The 21,837-nt window shown below is 33.9% G+C and overlaps 1 protein-coding gene across 2 annotated transcripts in view; it reads right to left on the reverse strand.

Moving 5' to 3' along the window:
• LOC124353057 (myb-like protein X) overlaps positions 1–20,227 on the reverse strand; it is a 35,237-nt gene extending 15,010 nt beyond the window's left edge. For both annotated transcript variants that reach the window (XM_046802867.1, XM_046802868.1), the window contains exons 1-2: positions 20,065–20,227; positions 365–4,563 (exon numbers count right to left, since the gene is read on the reverse strand). In XM_046802867.1, coding sequence (XP_046658823.1) covers positions 365–4,519 — 4,155 coding nt within the window. In that variant the 5' untranslated portion in view covers positions 4,520–4,563; positions 20,065–20,227. The remainder of the gene's footprint in view (positions 1–364; positions 4,564–20,064) is intronic.
• Between the last annotated feature and the right edge of the window lie 1,610 nt (positions 20,228–21,837).

Raw genomic sequence — 21,837 nt, forward strand, 5'->3', positions numbered from 1 at the left:
ACCTTACGTGATAGGCTTTTATGTTTCAATTGTTACTTTATATTTTTTTAGGGATAAACCTCCATTCATTCATTCAACTTGAAAATTGCATCTTAATTGCAAATACACCACACCTTAATGTAATAAAAATGTGACTTTAAATTCCCCAGTTTCTGCAATCCATTTACCAATGTTTACTACCACAAATTAATTACAGAACTAAAACTATTTATCTATATGCACAGCTTATTGCTGTGTACATTTATAATGTGGTATTTTGTATTTGTTTTTAGATCCAACAATGATTTCATTCAATACTAATGCCAATACAACTACAATAATTAATTATACTACATACTGAAATACTATTTCAAAAATATATTACCTTTCTCCCAGCTCCAACTTTAGTATCTGAAATAACCACAGGCTTATAAATATTTCTTTTGACTATTATTATAGGACTTGTTTCACTGGAGTTTTCGTTGCGCCTCCTCTTCTTTGGTCTACGCCTCAATTTTCTGTTAGCCTTTGGGAATGTTACTGATACACTTCCATCTTGTACATTAATCTTTCTATCCATAGATTCTGTTTTGTTAACTGTACTTTCACTTGAACTCGAGGAACTGTCTTTTACTTGTCTGGAGGTAAATTCGTAAACATCTTGGTCAGTGCTTGATGTTTCATCACTTGATTGTACATTACTAGGTCTCTTTAATCTTGTATCAGTGTATGTGGCTGAATCACTATCAATGATTTGTTTCACCAGAGATTTCTTTAAAGCTTTATCTGACTGAATTAGTAAACGTTTTTTATCCCTCCTCCTCCTTTTCTTTTTCTTGGCACACTTGTCTTTTCTCTGTTCCAGAGAAGATTTAATCGATACATTGGGCTTCATTGGTGATTTTTGAAAGACTGATTTTCTATCAATTCCTAATACTTCTTTCAACTGCTTTAACTTCTGTTTATCCAGCCCCAACAGATTCAAAATAGGTGTGCTGACACTTTTTTTACCAACGCTTTGAGGGATAGAACTTGGGGGAGATTTTTCCAAATTCTCTTCAGTCTCTGTCATGGTTGCTGCACATCGAACATTTTCGTTGTTTTCCACAAATTCCCTGGGGGTATTTATATCTAAACGGGAAACCTCCTCAATATATTTTCTATTCATTTCATCATAAGGTTGTAAATTATTCATCACATTAACACTTCTTACTTTTAGAGGTGGTGCATTTGGATAGCGCAGCTGTGTGTTAAGGCTTACATGCTGGTTGAACATCCCTGAGGAATAGTTGACTTCAGGAGCAACTTGGGGATTGAACATACGTGGTTCTGGCATAGGTTGATTAGGTGGTGGGAACTGATTGTACATGGCAGGACCTCGCATAGGCATACTTTGATTGTAATGTTGGTAGTTTGGATTTGGAACATTCATCCTTTGCATGGTTGGAAGGTGATGCCGAGGTGGAACCTGCTGATTATAAAAGTGTCCTGGTGGAGGCCCACTTTGATTTCCCATTGGGTTGGTGGGTCTCTGGATGGGTTTAGGATTTCCTTGTGCATTTCCCTGTTTTTTGTTAGGTTTGGTACTTGTTTCTTCAGGTTCCATTATGTACTCATCTACGATGGCAATATCTGAATCAGAAGCAGATTCTTCAGACACTCTGTTGAGTTCTTGAGTAAACATATCAAAAAATTCCTCATCATCAATTTTTTTCACTCTGTTTTTATTGAGAATGGCTAAAGCTTTATCATAAGTAATAGGATTATCATTATCAAAAAGTTTTTCTCCATCTTTAACATTTGGTGATGTACCGTCTTTCAGTTCACAATTTTCAGCTTTTTTATCAGGATTCAAATCCTCTTGGTTTTGTTCATTTTCATTATTTTCTTCTTCCTCTCCCACTTCTTCTTCTTCTTCTTCTTCTTCTTCAATAGAAGAAACATATTTCCCACTTCCAGACCTATGATCAGAAGAAGATTCATTACTATCATTAAACGGGTTAAACAGGCTTCCATCTTTATGTGCCATCTGATAACCATCTTCGTCAGAAAATTCAGACATACCTTTATATAATATGTCACTCCCAGATGCATAATCATAATTATCTTCATCTAAGTTATTATCTTCTTTACAAGGCTCATAATTTTTATCTTCTTCTTGATTTTTATCATCATTAAAATTTTGCTCTTCTTTATGTTTATCTTCAGAATGACTACCATTGCCTTCATAATCTTCATCTTCATCACAGTTTTTGCTTACATTATCACTGTCAAGTTGATAATCATTTTTTTTGGCTGATTTTATAGAACTCTCATGAATAGATGAATCATATTGTTCTTGTAATTTTAAGGCATTTACGTTTTCTTTATCCTCAGTTACATCTTCACTTTCAAATACTTCCATAATTTCATCAGCTACTTCATTTATTTCATCAAATTCGGACTGCTTGCTTTCCATAAGATTTTGAGTTTGTTGTTTCGGATTGTCAGACATAATAATTTCATTATTATCAATGTCATCAACTGTATCAGGATTTTTAATCTCAATATTGCATGATTCTGGTTCTATTTCCTCTACTTCAAAAACTTCCTGGTTTTCTTCTATAGGACTGTCTTCACTTTCTTCTATAATAACTGCATCAGCTAAATCACTATATTGCTCTAATTCAACTGCAGGCGTCTCAAATGTTTCTCCTTTATTGTGCTCCTTTTCACATTCTTCAGAAACTTCTGCAATTTCAACTGACTCTTCTTTGTCCAAATTCCCACTGCAAATAACGTCACCACCATTTTCTGTATCTTCATCCTTTTCTATTTCTTTCTTATCTTGCACAATACTGTCTAACTGACAAATAGTATAATCATTATCTTTGTGACAAGTGCTCATCGGAGTACTTTGATCTCTTACCTGCACATCTTTAACTGGTGTAGGTAACCGCGAAGATGTATTGACCTTTTGAGAATCTGACATCACTTCTTCATTTTGAATGTCCAAGCTGCTAGTTTCTGACTGATTAGTTGGAGGTATGTTATTGTTTTCAGATAAGGTGCAATTTTCATCCTGAGGGACCACTGAAGATTCAAGAGATCCAGAAATTGTAGATTTGTTGGGAGAACATTTTGTTTCTATGGAAGCATTGGGAGGTACTTCTTGAGAGTTACTATCAATTGCAATAATATCAATTTCAACACTATCAGAATCAAATTTCTCATCAGGAATATCGCTGGCCATTTTTTCTTTACAGACATCTTGATGCACATCTCCAGTTTTAAATGATTTTTCAGCCTTTTCAGGTTCAACAGAATCTTCAGAAAAACTGGCACTAATACTTAAAGTCTCTTCCATTGAGTTCTCCTCATCCTTATTGTCCCCTTTTACTTTAATGTTAGATGTCTCTAAAACTGTATGGTCTTGCACTATTTGTTCCTTTTGAACACTACTAACTGCTTTATCTAAACATTTTTCAGTATTTTGAGCAGTGGGTTCAACAGTGTCTTCTGAAAAACTAGCATTAACATTTGACTTTTCTTCTACTGAATTCTTCTCTTCTTCAATACCATCATTAACTTTGATCTGAGATGTGTCTAAAACTGTAGGTTTTTGAATTAGTTGTTCATCTGGGATAATGTCAACTGAATTTGAAGTAGTTTTGTGATACACATTTTGTTCTTTATTTTCCTCTTTCGCAACTATTTCTTTCTCTTCAGAAATACTATCCTGAAATTTAGTCTTATTGACTGTATTCTCACTGAGTGTTTCATTTATAACTTCTTTAGAGGAAATACTATCTTTCAATTCAAAATTTTGTATTATTTCTGAAACTTCCTCAAACGAATTATCTTTAACAGTACTCATTTTCTGAGATTTTGCACCTTCAATTAGATTTTTTAGGGGTTCATCATCGTGACTGCTATCTTCACCTTCATTTGCTTCTACAATTTTATCTATTACTCTCAATGTAGAATTTCTATGAACATATCTAGTACACGACCCAGATAAAGAATTTAGGTTATCACTTTCACTACTTTTCAGTTTAAAATCTTTACTTTCACTTCTAGCTCTAATGCCTCGTCTGTTTGTAGGAGTCGATAATGTCTCTAACTTTCCTTCACTAGTTGATCGTTTCATTTTTTTAGAAGCACTAGATTCCAGTTCTGGTCCTGGAGTAATACTTCGTCTAACCCTTAATGACTTTCTCGAAATTGTTGGTGATTGTGTATTGTGGTTGGTTGATTTAGGTGAGTTTCTTTGTTTTGCACCAACACTTGAATTTTCTGAATCATAACCATCTAGAGAATTGCCATCACTAATTTCATCATTACTTTTTAACATTTTATTTTCCACAGGAGTGGGTGAACTAACTGAAGCATCTCCATTGGTTTTCCGCTTAGTGTCAGTTTTACGTCTGGTTCTTCGCACATTTTGTTTCACGTCTTCATTTAAGTTTTGATCTTCATCCTGGTCTACAATCTTAGGTGTATTTACCTGTTTGGCCGCTGACCTGGTCAAACGGTTTCTAGGTGTACTTGCTTTTTCCATTTATTTATTGAAAGTCATCAATTGGAAATATCGAAAGTCATCAACTGTAACAAAGAAATGTTAATTAAAATTTATTTATATGTGCCAAAAACAATTTAGTACTGAATTTCCTACCTGAAATTCTTTTCTTGTAACCTTGTAGGCAATTATAACATTTACAACTTTGAAAAAGTGTAGAAATCAACAGTACAGTAAACTTCCTCTAGTCTGGCAATCTATGGCCCAGTCCACTTGATAAAATGGCATGACTTAATAAAAAAGGTTGGTACACAAAGAGATTTGTTGAGATCGTTATGTGCTTGGTTTCACACTTCTATCATTTTTGTTGTAATTGGGCGGCATTCTACAGACTCGTCATTCACTGACTCCGCCTACTTCTTTGTTTGTCTAGTCACTGCTCGCGTCCTACTCTCTTACACATCTTGATTAGTCTGCTTACTTTAGCCATCTACATTGACTGTGATTTTGAGAGTTTTAAATTTTAAATGGTTTACTAGTTGTTTAAGAATTGTTGTTTATTGTTGTCTTAGTGAGTTGCAGCAAGTTGTTTAGTAGATTATCAGAGACATGGAGCCTAATGTAAATGTTAATCTTCAAAAGAAAACTATGACTCTGGCACAAAAGCTTAAAATCATAAACAATACAGGCCAGGCAGGGCGTGTGCTGGGACGCAAATGAAGCAGCACACAGTAGGTAGGGAAGGAAATTGTGGCAGTAAAACTGGGACTAAGTGTTCTAATTCTAATGTGGAAGATCTTATAATGTTGTACTACATATCAAGGTGTAGTGTTATAAGTGTATGGAAAATTAAATATCTGAAGGAACAACTCACAGAGAGTATATTCTGACAGGCAATTTCAATGACAAAAGATTTACAATCCTAGTCTAAGTGAATTCTTCAATGTCTTCAACTGTAGTTGGGGTGGTTTAACCGCTTGACTGCCATGCCCGGGCAATCCAACTTTGAGATCAACTCTAACAATGCTGATGCTGTGTTATCACGTTCCAAACAGCTCCTTCACTACACGACACCTGACAGCTTTAAGATGATACATATTGGACTCTAGTAGTGATTATTTTTACTACTAAAACTACAGAGTAGTGCTGTTTAATTGCTACTACACTCTGACTAGATCAACTAAGGAACTATCATGAAAGCCCATGGTGAAATGTTATCTAGCCTTTAGAAAATAAAATTTTATCGTTTTCTAGTTTTTTCAGTTTAATTTTTTTAATTTTATATTTTGACTGTGGTTTAGTCAATATGGCAGGATTTAATTGTAAAAATGATAAGTATTTTTAAACAATTTTAACTTGTCCGGATGTATTGTTGTAAGGCATTCAGCAGTGTAACTATTCTGAAAATGTTGGTGATCGGGATGTGGACTCAATTTATTAACACAACCTGACGTGACATGACAGATCAGGAAATTCTCCTGAGATGTTGCTGAAGTTGATCATGGTGGGCGAGAAACGTTCTAAATTTGCGCTGACTGTGGAACAGCTCTGTATGCACCAAAATAATCCTGGCAACAGCATATAACACCATTAAAAACTCAGAACTTAACACATCGCATTCCGGTCACTCGCAACTGCCAAACACTATTACAATGGTGATCGCGCCACATGTGATGTGTTAAAGAGTTAAGCCTAATGGAATATTTTCCTCCTGAACAAGGTCTATTAGTCTCTCCTATGGTGGTATTTTGAGATCTATCTATCCGAACACACTGTTATATTATCTTTCAAAAGACTGACTGAGTGGCACAAATAGTGAAAATATGAGTCTCAATTACAAACAATAGAAGGTTTGCAACAAAGGTTTCACAAATTTCTGCCCTGCTCTACCTACATCCCAGCATATACTCTGCCAGAAAAAGGTCTAAGCAGACAAATAATTATGAAAGAATATCATATAGGTTCACCAAAAGTATAAAAGATACAAAAATCAAAGAAAAGTTGAGGCAGATATAGAATAAATAAAACACTATGCAAAATCTTAACATGAAATATTAACTTTAAAAATAACCATATTTAGATCAAATAGACTCAATTTTGTACTGTTATTTTTCAATTATTCAATCTGAGGGTAAACCTGTCACTGGCCCTATGATTATTGAAAAAAACAAAACAAGATTTTAACATTGAGGGTGAATATATGTTGAGTAATTAAGTGGTTTTAAGAATCTCTGCACGAAATAATCTAACTGCTTGTTAAATATATATTGCGGATAATTTTTTTTTTTTTTTTTTTTTTTGTAGTGTCTACCATATCTATTCTTGTTTGTGGAGATCAAAAAAATAGGATTCAAGAAAATCTGAGGGACAAAACATAAGAACCTTTGATAGAGAAGTCAAAAAATCCGAGTGTCCTGAAATATACGAAATCTTTACATGTTACCTATATTAGCCTAACAATAAGTGAATAGATCATGAGTTGTTCTTCAGGAGTAAATTATTCTCTGGTATCCAAATGTGACATCTATTCTTAAATCCATGGATAAGTGGTGATAGAGAACTTAAAATCACAATGTACAATGCTACTTGGTACAGAATTTATTGGCATCAGATATCTAAGTGAATAACTTCCATGGATAGTTTTCTATTAAAGTTACACTCTTTACTATCGCTTTGGCCTGGAGGAATTAAAGCAGAAACCCATGGCATAAGTTAAAACTTACGATAATGCACAAAGTGAGAAAAAGTAAACCTGGTGACAAACTAGAATAAGTTTAATGCGATTTGCCTCTGGATAACCCCATGGTTTTTTAACGCAGCAATTTATTTGAATGTAGAAAATATGAAATTACAAATAATAAGAAATTATTAATAATAATAATAAAACGAAGAGAGAGAGAGAGAGAGAGACCAAAAATCAAACTGATATTTGCAAGTTTAAGATACACTCTACTAACAAAAAACACAAAGGCTTGGGCCAATCCTCTCGTTCCACTTTACATTTTTTTAAAGATATCTATATACTATATATGTATGTTCAGTATATCGTATTTAAACATAAGTACAAAATGTAAATTATATGTACTTTGTAAGCTTTTAAAAGAATAACATTTTTTCAACATCCTTCCTGTAATAGAGAACATTTTGTAATTCGGCATGCTTATTACAAGTCCCAAAAGTGCCGAATTATATTAAATTTACTGTGTTCGAAATTATTTAATTTATAATATAACTTATATTAACATGTTCAAATGTAAATATTGTGCTGTAGTTTAAATATATTAAATGAAATGTTTTAATTAGTAATATTGGAATTTGAATATTAATACTTAAAATACTGGTTATTCTTTAATCTTTATCGTTGGTTTTTAGCAACACCAATATAAATAATTACTTTTAAGTGCAATCAATTACAGAATTTTACTGTGTAAAAAAGAAAACCCTATATGGCAGCTGCTGTAATTTAAAACCTAAGCTTTTTGTACCTACGAAAGGGAATCATAAAATAAAGTTTTCAAGTATTTAAAAAATAAGCATTTCTATTCATTTCCTGAACACAATACCTTGTTTTGATAGCATAAAACTTAACACTACTTTTCTACTTTATCGCCATTTCTATCCAAGCATTTTTGCAGACGGTGCCCAAATTTCTTTATTTCCATGTACAAAATACTTTCAGGAATCAACTAATCTCTTCTTTTACCATTGTCAGTCATGTACGACAACCAAGTGTTCCGTCAATTTAAGTATAAATAAGAAATCACAGGGCTATATCTAGACTTTACGCAGAGTGAGGTGTCAGTCCAGCCAAATTCTGTCAGCAGTTTCTGAGTTTGACATGAGATGTAGGGGCCATATGTAATCACAACGAAGTAACATCTACAATCAATCTTCGATCCTATATATCATCCCCCACTTGAGTTTAGACACTGTGTTTCAATAAGTATCAAAATTTAGTGTTCCAGGAGGCATAGTCAACCAACATACGGTTGACCTTTCCTGTCCCACAATAAGGTTGTCATGACATGCCAGTAGATGTGTTGTTTAACAGCTTCGGCAGAGTTGAGTTGTAACATTCACATGATTGTTGTTTATTTTGTGGAGTGAATTGAATCATTCACATATCGTTATCCATAACCATGATATCCAAATTGTCCTCCTTTTTATCTTCCATATTTTACAAGAAACTTCAGAAAAAATTCCAAAAATATATTTTTTAAATTTTATTTTTCTTTGTTTATATTTTAAACTTTAGAACTGGCAATGGTGAAACTATACTAACAAAACAATTTTAACATTTTTCTAGGGTATATTTCAAAGATAAGCTCTTAGAAATTGTTTCCTGATTTTGCAAATGGCCATTCTCTTTGAACCAGCTCACAGTTGGGACGTCCTGAAGATATTCTATGGACAGATTCGAATCGTTCTTCGTTCTTCAAAGCTGGCTGCCCCATTCCCTAAAGGTTCCGGCAGTGTTGCATAGAGTCCTTGCCTTTCGGAAAAGGTCCACGTATCTCGCGGTTTTATTTTAGGGCCTCGTAGTTCTTCCAAATTCAGTGATAACTTTAACGCACCATCCAGGAATTCTTGTATTATTACCATTTGTCCTTCTGAGGAAGTATGCTAAATCACATTTCTTCTCAGCAGCTTCTTTCTGTGCCAGACTGTCCATCGTGATGACATCAGAAAAGTTGGACGATCTGGGATGTGATCTGAAGTTGGGAAAGTAACGATCGGAAATCCCGCAACTACACTGTGCTGCTTAGGTGGCGGCACCAACCCACACTTCTGGCATAAAAATAAAAACATACCTAAAGATAGTACCTAAATTCAAGCTCAGATCATATGTGCGCTTGTAAATGTTAACACTGACTCTTTATTTTCATAATACGTAGGTATGTATGTATCTACCTAGACAGCCTAATAACATTAGTAAATATAGACAAAATGCCTCCACATAATACTTGTCCTATTTTTTTTTTTTTAAGAGGTACCTGGGTGAACCAAGTATTCTCACATACACGTAGGTGATTGAATTTTATTACAACATTTCTTTTTACATTTTGAACAGATATTTCTTATGACTAGAACCATCTTTTGAAGTCAGGTGAGCGGCATTGTTTTGTTGATAATTTGTGAAGAATATTTTAAGCGCTTCTGTTGGTATCAGAATCGATTCATCCCTAGTAAAAATTCCAGTGACATTATAATGTCTCGTAGGCTATAATCCAAATATTTTTTATTTTTCCAGAAATACTTATTTTTATCAAAAAGTTATCTGCTACATAATTTACCTTATATGCCTTAAGATAATGCAAGAATAGAATCACTCCATCATGGCAACAAATCTACAAAGTAAATAAACACACAAAAGGCTCTGGTTTAAGTCATAGTGTGTTTATTAGATTGTGGTCATGGACTACGAAACATGACGTCAGGCTCCACATACACATTGGACCATAGGTTTGAACAGTTGGAATTGTCCGACCAATCACATGCAGGTTAATCATTCAGAAAAAGTTTTATCGGGGAACTGATGGAATTTCCACCAGCTGTTATAAAGTTAATGCCGCTGACGACGAAAACTGATGTGCGTGGTGTGGGGGAAGGGGGATTCAACCGGCTGAGCGTCTGCAGATTTGCAACAATATTAAGGTGAGTTTACACTAGCAAGTAAAATTACAAGAGAATTTGTACAACTTCTGTCACATAATGTGAACAAAGATAAGCAATTTTACCCACGATACTGTCACAAGTATTTGCAACAGCTTTATCGTAGGTTGTTGAAGGAGTCAATATGATGTCTCAGCAATGTTTATAGTAGAATTCTTAATAATTGAAGTTTAAATAACCAACACTGCTCTCCAGTTCTTGCAATTATCTAACACTGGTTTAACCAAAATCTAGAACTTATTTATTAATATCTTATTTCTTATTCTTGAAAATTGTTTAATAGTGTAGTAGCATTTAATCTAAGCTTTTTATTGTATATAATACAAAATGAAAATTTCCTTCAGTATGATACTTAGAAATATAGGTATATTTTAGAGCCTTCTCGAAATTCTGCGGCTGATCCTAACTAGGCCTACCTTATAAGCTGGTGTTGCTGGCTATTACAGTAAGTGAACGTAAAGGATCCCAAACTCAGTTACTGGTCAGTAGGAGAACCAATATCACGTAATAGCAAATAGTACATTGAAGGACAGAAGATTACTTTTAGCTTCAATTCAAAATTTGTAATAGTTTTTTTGGGTTCAAATATTTGTTATCATCAAATTTCATCAAAAACGTTAACATTTCCATAATAAAAGGAATTTAGGTTGGTAGATCACAAATAGTAGACAGGTTAAGGACTGATGGATAATATTATTTTCTTACTTTTTGGTTATTTATCTTTCTGGCACCTCCTTTCATCTCAAATAATAAAATTAAAAAATAAAAAAAACATGCACTTTGTAATATATTTCTATATTAAAGAAATTGAAGTCTATACAGTTAGTATAGAGAATTAACGTTATCTACACAATGAAGAAGATCTATGTCTATTCATACACAATCAATGTATAATAAAAACAATTTTCAGCAATTTGGGATTTGCGAAACATTGACTAAGTGTCGTCAGCAAATAGAGACAACTGAATTTCAGAGATGCATATAGAAAATGTCAACTAAAAGCAAATATCATTATCTAAAAACATATTTTTTTAACAGGTTATGGTTTCTCAAACATAAAACACAACAAACACATGTTTTAGCAATTCCTAATTTGAATACAGTAAATGCCAAAAGGCTTTCCTCTCCATGGAAGTGTTACAATACACAAACACAGAATATACAAATTTGAAGACAAATAGGCTATTTCATATAAAATCACGATATTTCCTTAATATCGCTAACTAACCTCAATTTTTCCACCTAACAATACTAGTCAAACAACGATAGGCCTAACGTTCTTAGCTTGCAGCAAAAACTCGCCTACTTGGTATCTCTACTTCCGTTTTTCTTTGTAGGGAAAGTGGTCCGTGTTCAGGACTTTGCGGGATGTGAATTGAAGGAGAGTTAATAATGTTTTTATTCTTGAATGAGTTAAAAATGTAAGGATTATTCACTGGAACACGATCCTCATATCCTCAATACAAAACCATTGTTTAAACTAAAAACAATAGATTACTTTCTAGTAGCTTCTAATAAACTAAAGAATTCACCAATAAAATGATAGATAACTGTATAAGCCAAACTGAAATAGGCAACATTAAACAAAAAATTCCAAATTATTACCAGTGAAATCTACCAGAAAAATAAACAATATTTACATTCACAAACCAATCTGCAAAATATCACAAGAAGAACATCAGAACTTTGCTAGCGACTTTTCAAAATAACATTATATAGTACGCAATTTAATTTAGATGTGTAATAGATGGTGTTAAAAACTGAAAACTCACTAATCCATAAATAATAATAATAATCAACTATTTAGACGACAATAAAACAAATGTATAAGGTTAATGGAAATATCTGAAATATACTAATACAGATAGGCTATATATATCCAATAGCATTCTTGGCTGCAGTATGATAAGCAGCCACCATGACAGACAAATCATCAATATTTCTAATTATCTAAAATAGCGAACAATAACAAATCAAAATTATGAACCGAATTACTTTACAGGTACAAAAAAATTCCAATAATCCGGTATCCTGTAGTTCGGCACATGTGGTATCTCGACATGCCTTTTTGAAAAAGTGACATTTTCCTGCACATTGCAAAACATGAATCATTAAATACGTAACCATGTTTTCTTCCTTTTGTGGTGGACACAGCGTTTAGGAAGGTGTGGAGAAAAGGTTAGGCCTCATATTCGGCTTGATATCAATTAGACTCGAGTAACGTGACCGACAATGACCAAGAGCTGATATTTTGTCTGAGCTGATATGTTTCTAAATTTTCTTTACATTTTAATAAACATGAATATATATACATACTTGGCAGAGTCATAATTTGCAATTCTTTGAAAAGGGGCTTGCAAGAAGTTCTGTCAGGTAAACCTTTAATAACTCTTAGCGCCTTTTTTTGCCATATAAAAGCTTTTTGAGCAGCGCTACTATTTCCCCATAACAAAATTCCATACATTAAAAGTGAATTAAAGAAGGCATAATAGGCTGTCATGAGCATATCCATGCTAACACAGAATCTTAATTTTCTAAGTAAGTAGATGACTCTTGCCAATTTTTTACACATCATTTGCACATGTACATCCCAGCTTAGCTTACTATCCAAATATATTCCTAAAAGTTTTACAGGGTTAAAATTTAAATCATCATAATTATTATTATCAAGAGAGAAACATATATTCTCTGTTTTATCACGGTTTACAACTAGAGAATTAGATCTGAACCATTCATTTGCATCATCTAGCAGCCTCCTACGATTTATCAATAACTGGTCTATTTTTTCATTGCTACTCACTAGGGTGGTGTCATCAGCATATAGTACAGGAAAACATGGTATATTGTGTGCAAAGTCATTCACAGCCACTACAAACAGAAAAGGCCCTAACACTGAACCTTGTGGTACCCCTATTGTAACATTTTTAAGATCTGATTTGTCTCTACCTTATACTACCATTTGTTTTCTACCATTGAGATATGATGAAAAGAGCTTCAATTCCTCACCTTTTACACCGTAACCTTCTAGTTTTTTAAGAGTAATTTATGTGGAATACAATCAAAAGCTTTAGATAAATCTATCAAAGTAGCTGAACAAATCATTTTATTTTCAAAGCCATCTAAAACATTCAAAACCACTGACTCCACAGCTTGAATTGTATTACGGCTAGGTATAAAACCAAACTGTTCTTTACAAATGTACCCCTTGTTTAACATATAAAAATATAATTGATTCTTAATGCAGTACTCAAATACCTTGCTAAAAATTGGAACCAATGATATAGGACGATAACTAGCAGGATTAGACTTGTCACCCTTCTTATAGATCGGGGTGACTAACAACTTTCAAAACTCTTGGAAAAATACCTTGCTGAAGCATAATATTGTATAAGTATACTAAGGGTTTCAATATAAATAGAATTACTTCCTTTAAGATCTTATTGGAAAATCCATATATGTACAAGAAGAAGAACTCAACTCTTTTACACATTTTAAGACATCATATTCTGTAATGTTGCACCATCTAAAATTACAAGATATGTTATTATGACTAGATATAAGGTACTGATTTAAAAAATTTAAAGCTCTGGTCTCATCATTTATGACATTATTATTCAAAAGATAAGCAGCATTGGTAAAATACTCATTAAGTTGTTTTGATTCAATATTATTTGTTTCACCTCCTTTACCATTTTGACAAGTTTCAGCTTTAATAATGTTCCATGCTGCTTTACACTTGTTATTAGACTTTTCAATGTAGTTATTGTTTGCTGCTATTTTTGCCTGCTTTATTTTAAATCTATATGATCTTTTTGCCACCATTAGTCATTCTTAAACCTATTTTTCTCTAAATCACTATTGCATTTCTGAAACCTATCATACAACAACAACATCTCTCTTGATTTTTTAAGTTCAGGAGTAAACCATTTGACTTTTTGTTCTCTTTTTAAGGATGTAGACTTAATTTCTCTAACATTACAACAATAATTATAAGTATCTGATACTATTTTTATAAAATAACTAAACGCTTCATCTACATTACTAAAAGAACTTAGCTCTAACCAATCCAATAATTCAAGATGATTTTTAAATACAGCAATTGCACATGGTTTTACATTCCTAATACTACGATACATAACTTCTTTTTCTTTGGTTAACAAGGTTTTATTATTAAATGTAGCAATAACACTAGAATGGTCTGATAGATGAGCTTGAAAGACTTCACAATTAGTTCTATTTGGCAACTCATTAGTTATGATGTTATCTAAGCAGGCATTTTTTCTTGTGTTTTCTTTATTTAGGCAATACAGATTATATGATCGTAGAAGGTTTAGAAAAGTTTCACTTTTAGTTGTATTCTTTTTTATGTTTATGTTAAAATCCCCTGCTATGATTATTGTCCCAACATATTTATGTACTAAAAATTTAAGAAAAATATCAAAAAGGTAAATGAACATAGCAACATCTGAGTCTGGAGTTCGGTAAATGCTTACAATAACAGTTTGAACACTCTGCAAGTAGATAGCTGATACTTCAAACTCTTTTTCTACACAAAAGTTCTGTACATTAATAATCCTATAATCTAATCCATTTTTCACAAAGATACAACAGCCACCTTTGGTGAGTGGTGGTTTTCTACAATAAGTAACAATAAGCAGCTAAAGTGAACCCAGCCGGAATGTAGAGCAGGCTTTCATCTTGGCATAGCCAATGCTCATTAATACATAAAACATTACAGCTTAACTTATCTAACACTAAGTCTAAAGAAAATAATTTATTCCTAATTGATTGTAAATTAAGGTGAAATATACTTAAGACTTTGTTATTGAAGGCTGCAGCACCAATGGTGGGGGGTCCTCTTGTGTCGACTTGTCGTTTCCCAAATTGATAGTGGAGTCTACTGGTGTTCTGAGGTTAGAAGAAGGCAAGTGCTCGAGTTGAATGGAGCCAATCCCAGCTGCCTCACAAATCTTCTCTGCCAACCATGTCTTTCCTTTTGGATTCAGATGCATACCATGAGATGTATGTAAATGTCTCTCTGCCTTACTTGCTTCCACCATGGTTACATTATTGTATGCCTCACTTAGTCCTTTGAGCTCTTCGTTTATTTTTTTGGTCGCTAAATTCACACACGACCAGTCAACCAAATCATACCTAGTAGGTAAGTCTACTAAAATTATGCGTTGTCACTAAACTTGTCAAGTGTCTCTTTAATTTTTGCCAGTGCGTCTCCTCCTTCATTTCCAGCAATGTCATTTGTCCCGGACACAATCACTAGTAAATCTTCCTTGTTAGTAAATTCTTCTTTAACATTCCTTTCTTTCAAAACATCTGAAGTTCGACCACCTGGATTTACAAAACCTACTGACATAAATTTCTCATTGTTAACCATTTCCTTCTTGTTATGATTATTTATTTTTGCATTCACATGCCATGACAAGTCTCTTCCATGACTGTCAGCACAAATCAAGATTTTGTTTACTCTTCCATGAGTAAACATGAAGATGAAATATTGTTCTACGCTAATCTAGTAATCAGTAAAAGCAAAATGTCCAAGAACGATTCATGTCTGGGTGTAGTCAGTATAATCCGAAAGTACCACTTAATATATTCCATTTATTTCGTAGTCCTAACTTTAATGAAATATGGTATGTTCCGGAATGCGACAGTATACGCCCGCAAGTAGTCAGCCAATAGCTCTGGGCGTCTGGAACTTAAGGTATCGTTTGAAGTTGACGAGCCCGTCGGCGCTATCAGGCCAGGTTGCTGCCCCCCTCCACCACTATCTGATCCGCAGTACCAACCACTATGTACCATGCATGTAGTAATTTGCCAGTTGATAAATATTGACATCTCATTTTTATGGTAAAAACAATAACTGCAACTATAAGAAGCGTAAATTCAATGTTGACAATTCAACCTATTCTACTTGAGTTTTATTACAAGCTTAGCGTGGCCTCCTCGCTGCCACTGACGTCGCGCCAACCCACCGCGGTACCAAGGTAAGCCTACATGGTTGGTGGGGGGGGGGAGGGCAGCAAATTATGGATAACCCAGAGGAGGTAAATTGTGGATACCCCAAGACGACATATCTTCAAATCCACCTCTGACCAGAAGTGCTTAATTTGGTTTAAGTACTTATATTGAGAATCCTTTACTACTGAATATCAATGATTCAATATTATCGCTCATTCAAGTGTTGGGCGCTCAATGAACTGCAGCCCTATAATAAAAATGGTTATTTTTCAATAGCCTAGTTGGTATTTCTAATCGATAATTTGATTTATCGATTTGACTGTTGTGGTAGCAGCCTTCTAATATTTCCTTATAAAGACAGAATTAGTAACCGTAATGCTATTTAAAAATATATACCATTTTTACCAAACTATTGATAATATTCTCTACAAGGAGAACATTATCTGAAGAAAAGCGGACATTATCGATAGTCTTAACCCTCCAACTGTTAATCCACAAAATGTTGTCGGTCATTGCCGCTTCTGTAGTGTTAAGCCACAAAATTCTGTTGGTCAAACATTCCCTCGTATAATTACTTTTTACAATATACTCCGGCAACGTACCGATTTAATTCATGCACCACTAGATTCGGGAAGAAAAATGCTAAGTTTTAAGAGGAACAGATAAGTTTTATGGTATTAAAAGAAAGATAAGCTAATTTAGTAACACTGTGTATTTTATTGTAGATGTGCATTTTTCCTGAATGGTGCGCTTTATTACACTTTATTTTATAAACTTGGTATTTTTCATATATTTAGTTATATTTATGTTTTTCTAAAACTACATCATATTTCCCATTACTTGTAAACCATAAATTTATAAATTTTGATATAGTGCAAGCTTTCAAACCCATTATATATTTTGCTGAATGAAAATTTGGTACTTTGGGATTATACCGACCACACCCAGACATGAATCGTTATTTCACATTTCGTTTCTACTGATTACTAGATTAGCGTAGAACAATATTTCGTCAATATAAAACAGGAATTGTCTTATCGCAAACCCCTCCCCATCCTCAGACAGAGGTCAAAGTCGAGCGTCTAGTAGATAACGTGATTGCAGAGTCTCGCCGCCCGTTCAGCTGGTGCATCGCTTTGTTGTACTTCCGTGTTTTACCTCTACATTTCTCCAAACACAAAAATTCAACAAAAACAAACATTTACCAAACTAAACTCTTTATTTAAAAAACACTCAAAACTTGTTTTTATTCTTGATCACATTCCGCCACCCAAAATGCGAGTGCCTCCGGCCATCAGCGCGGGCTTCGGCAGCACCTTCGGTGCTGCCCCGCGCTGATGTCGACGAAAGAAAAACATCCCTCGAGATAGTACCTATCAGTAAAATATCAAATTCTAGAGGGGCTAATCAGAAATATAAATTGAATTGTAATGGAAAGGTAATTATGTACCGTGCAAATCACGTGATGCCGCGCGGCCTGCCGTAATCAGGATTCTCGAGAAAGATAAGATAACAGCGACAACAATACCGATCACAATACCTGGAAATGCTTGTAAGTTTGTAATTTTGTAATTGAAGAGTTGTTTTTTTCGTTCTATCATGTTTGTTTCTATAAATTTCTATTTTTGTGTTCTTCATACTGGTGTGGTCGGTATAATCCCAAAGTACCGAAAATTTTTTGCAAAAGTTTTGAATAATGGTAAAATGTAACTTTTTTACTTTACAAAAAAATAATTTATGGAAATTATTTAATTGGTGCTGTAGTTTATTTCATTCTGAGTAAGAAAATATGCAATATAACATGTATTCATGGACAATAATTGTATTAGCAAAACTTGTTTTACCAGTCTTACATATACACCCGATTTTCAGAATTTATGCGCATCACTGCATTTTGTTGTATAGCTTTATGAAGCTTTCATAAATGTGTATATACTGATTATGTTTTTCTGAAACCAGATAAAATTTGACACAGAAAGACTATCTCACTTTTAAATATTTCTCACTATAACTTCATTTGCTAGGTATGGTCCCCCCTAAATTTAAGAAATATGTTTCGTAAATTTTATATTTGATTTAACCCTCCAGGGTTCCAACTGGCGGTCATATTTCTCTCAATGGCGGAGTGTTTTTAGTACTTTGTACATTTTTTTTTTCCCCTTGGGGCGGCCTACTGCCATGCACTTAAGCCTCAAGGGCTTTTTGCGCACCCCGGAAACACCATGAGGCCCACCAGCCTTAGCCTATATTTATTTTATTATTACATGTTTACTATAAAGTAGCCTACCTATATCATATTATATATTTTTTTATTCAGCATTGTTCAAGGAACATTTTTCACGTAATATAATTAAAACAAAAAAAAATATCCTTGTCTAAATCGGAATCCTCATCGTTGCTTATTTTATGTTCAACTAGTTTTCGAATGTCACTTGAACGATCACGGAAATTACGATCCATTACGTAAACACGCACAAAAAACTTACTATTATTGTGTCATATACAAAACTATCATTACAACGAACTCAAACAAACAATAAACCAGACAGAACACTATGCAGCTGACGAAATAACAATAGCCGAATGAACCAGTTGACTCATCGCTGCGCAGGAGTATGCAAACAAACAATTCAGAGATTATAAAACGTATGGACGTGTAACGAAACAATAAAATTATTTATTAGTGTATTATTTATATAAATTGAACCTTCCTCTTTCGATTGGTATCAATACCGATACTCTTTGATCGTGTTTTAAGTACGCAATATTGAGAAATAAGACATATTAAAACGCCCACGCTGCCATCTAGGATGCAACTAATACGCCCAATATCGGGCGTTTGCCAGTTTCAGGTTTAAAAAAGTTTTTAGTAAAAATTGTTGTAGGTCTAGATGGTCAATTTTACAATATAGTGTAATTTTATTTTTCATCCTTAACACAAAAATATATACTTTTATATAGGCTATATTGCTTTTATTTTAAATAATTCTTTTTTAAAAACCTTGCGCGAAGCTCTAAAACAGCCCGACACTACAAGATGAAATGGCTGCCAGTTCTAGGTTTAAGTGAAACTGTTCTTCAAATTTAAGGGGCTTATTTTTAACTCATTCAATCTAACCTAGGCAGATAATGAGATTAATTTTGAAAATGACCTTATAACACATCCTATTGAGACTGAATTACCAACATCTAGTCTAACTCTTAGGGAAAAGTGAGAGTTTCCTTAAAAGCGAGTGATAATTGGGAAAAATTGACACTTGGTAACTATAGGCTAATGAGCGGTAAATTTTGTTTAGTATAGACTACACAATAAAATATATATTAGGGCATAAGAATGCACTTCCTAATAGCACACTTACCAATACATTGCTGATTCCAAGAAGAAAAGGAAAAAGCTAAGCCTAATGGATTTCTTCTGAAACAAAAGTAGGATTCTTTATATCGGCCTAGGGTATATATGAATTACCCTTGAAGTAACAAACCATAACTGAAGTTCTTCAATGTGGTCATTCCATGAGTCCATAGTCAACCCCAACATTCCACCTAAGCCTACCAAAAAGGCCTAAACAAGATATTTCAGACTGTAGTTGTCCTATTAGTTAAAACTTTTCATAAACAATGCATACATGCACTAAATATATTAAGCTTAAAAAATGTATCAGTTAATCTGTAATTTAACCTAGGGTACACAGACATCTCAAGATACATAGAAATCTGCAGTTTAACAGCTCATTAAGTTTTCATATAGAGCCTCAACTAATAATTCATACCTCATTTCAACGTTCATCATATTAAACGATCAATATAATCTAGTACTTAAAATTTACATACTGTCTTTTTATCTCCCAGTTTTATCCGGTATCATTACTCAGAAGTATTTTTGATCTTACTTAAGTAACCTGACTTTATGGATAATATATGTTCTCGTATCTAATTACCTTGGTTTTTGGGATATGTATCAATCTTGTGTAGTCTTATTTGTATATTGACAAAATTATTTTAAAAACTAAGCACACTAATTCCCTAAATCTGTAGCTATGACGGGTTTGACGCAAACACGCGGATTAGGTAAAGTATGATGATGAGAGTGGAGCAGTGGAGAAAAGATAAAGAAGAATATGCCGGAAAGCTTCTAAGTTGCAACTAATCTAGAAGGCAGTAATCCGTATTGGCTTATATGAATTTTTATAACATGTAACGTGATGGCGGAAGAACGTCGTGATTGGAGAGAGGAACGAAAAACATAGCAAGGGCGTTTTTAGGGGTACTAATTTCGAGTTCACTGGGAGAAAAAATAGCGGACTCCATGTGTGTATTAGATGTGCATGAATCTATGTGTCAGCGTCTTAAGTTACTACAATTATTCATCCACCAAAGAAAGCAGCTAAACATATATTAAGTGGAATATTATTTATTATTATAACTATTTCCTCGATAATATCTTACACTTCAATGTTTTAATAGCTTCCTTCATTTCAATATTCAAAATGGAATAAATGGGAAAAAAATCTTTCTAAGTTAATTGTGTAGTAAAAATGGAAAAGGTTGTAAGTGCCAAAAATAAAAAAAATGACTTTTTCGGTGAAAAGCGAAGTAAAAGCCAAGCGTAATAAGATAGACAAGGTAGTAAGTGCCAGAAAAATTGCCCCTAGTTTGTAGAGCAGTCGGAAGATGTCAGCACCGTGTAAGAGCCGTGCGGGGTTGAAGTGGAGAACGATGTAAGTCCACCCGCCATGATGTATGTTCCTTGTCTATTCCGTAGTTATTTGCTGTTGCCGGGCGGGCAGTGACGCTACGCATGCTCGCCGCTTTTACGTTTTGTGTTGTTTTACGTAGTGATTATTTTATTTAAGTGTGTTGCGTGTAACAGGCGTTGAAGTATTTATTAGTGCAGTGTTCTATCTTACTAAAAATGGAAGCACCTCCTGTTCGTAAGAAAGTTCTAGTGGAGAGAAGACGAAGGGCTCGGGAAAAAGGAGACAGTTATGTTACTTGTAAAGGAAAGACTATCCCCGCAAAAAATCCCCCACCTCCTGAACGAAGCTGTTCATGTAAGTACCAATGCAAAAACTTGAGTAACGAACAAAAACTGATATTGTTTATGGAATTCTACAAAGTTGACGAAAAAAGCCAGGGAACATATTTACTCAACCACATGCAGATGCTACCTATTGCCCGTAGAAGACACGGGAATTACGATGATCCCAGTGAGAGTAGACGCACCTGCTCGTTTGCATACAACATTCCTGATGGTTCTGGCAAAAACATACAAATTTGCAAAAAAAACTTTAAAGAAATTTTTGCTATTTCTGAAAGGAAGTTGATTGGTTTACAAACTAAAAAAAAAAAACAGGATGCTTGATTTTCGAAGACAAAAGAGGGAAAACCCCTGGATCAAATGAACACAAGGTGAAGTATACAGAAAATGACCGTAATCTGGTTAGGTGTCATATAAATTCTTTCCCAAGATACGAAAGCCATTATTGCCGAAAAGTATCAAGCAATGAGTTTTTGTCCCCAGACCTGAACAAACACAGAATGTTTATGGCATTTAAAACCCAATACCCTACAAGTCCAGTCAACTATAGTTTTTATACAGAAGTATTAAAAAAAAATTTCCCAAAACTCAAGTTCAAGGCTCTTGCAGCTGATACTTGCAAAAAATGTGATCTTTTTAAAGTGCAGATTTCATCAACGACCAATGAAAGGGC

Source organism: Homalodisca vitripennis, chromosome 1 (genome assembly GCF_021130785.1).
Source record: "Homalodisca vitripennis isolate AUS2020 chromosome 1, UT_GWSS_2.1, whole genome shotgun sequence".
NCBI classification, from domain to species: Eukaryota; Metazoa; Arthropoda; class Insecta; order Hemiptera; family Cicadellidae; genus Homalodisca; species Homalodisca vitripennis.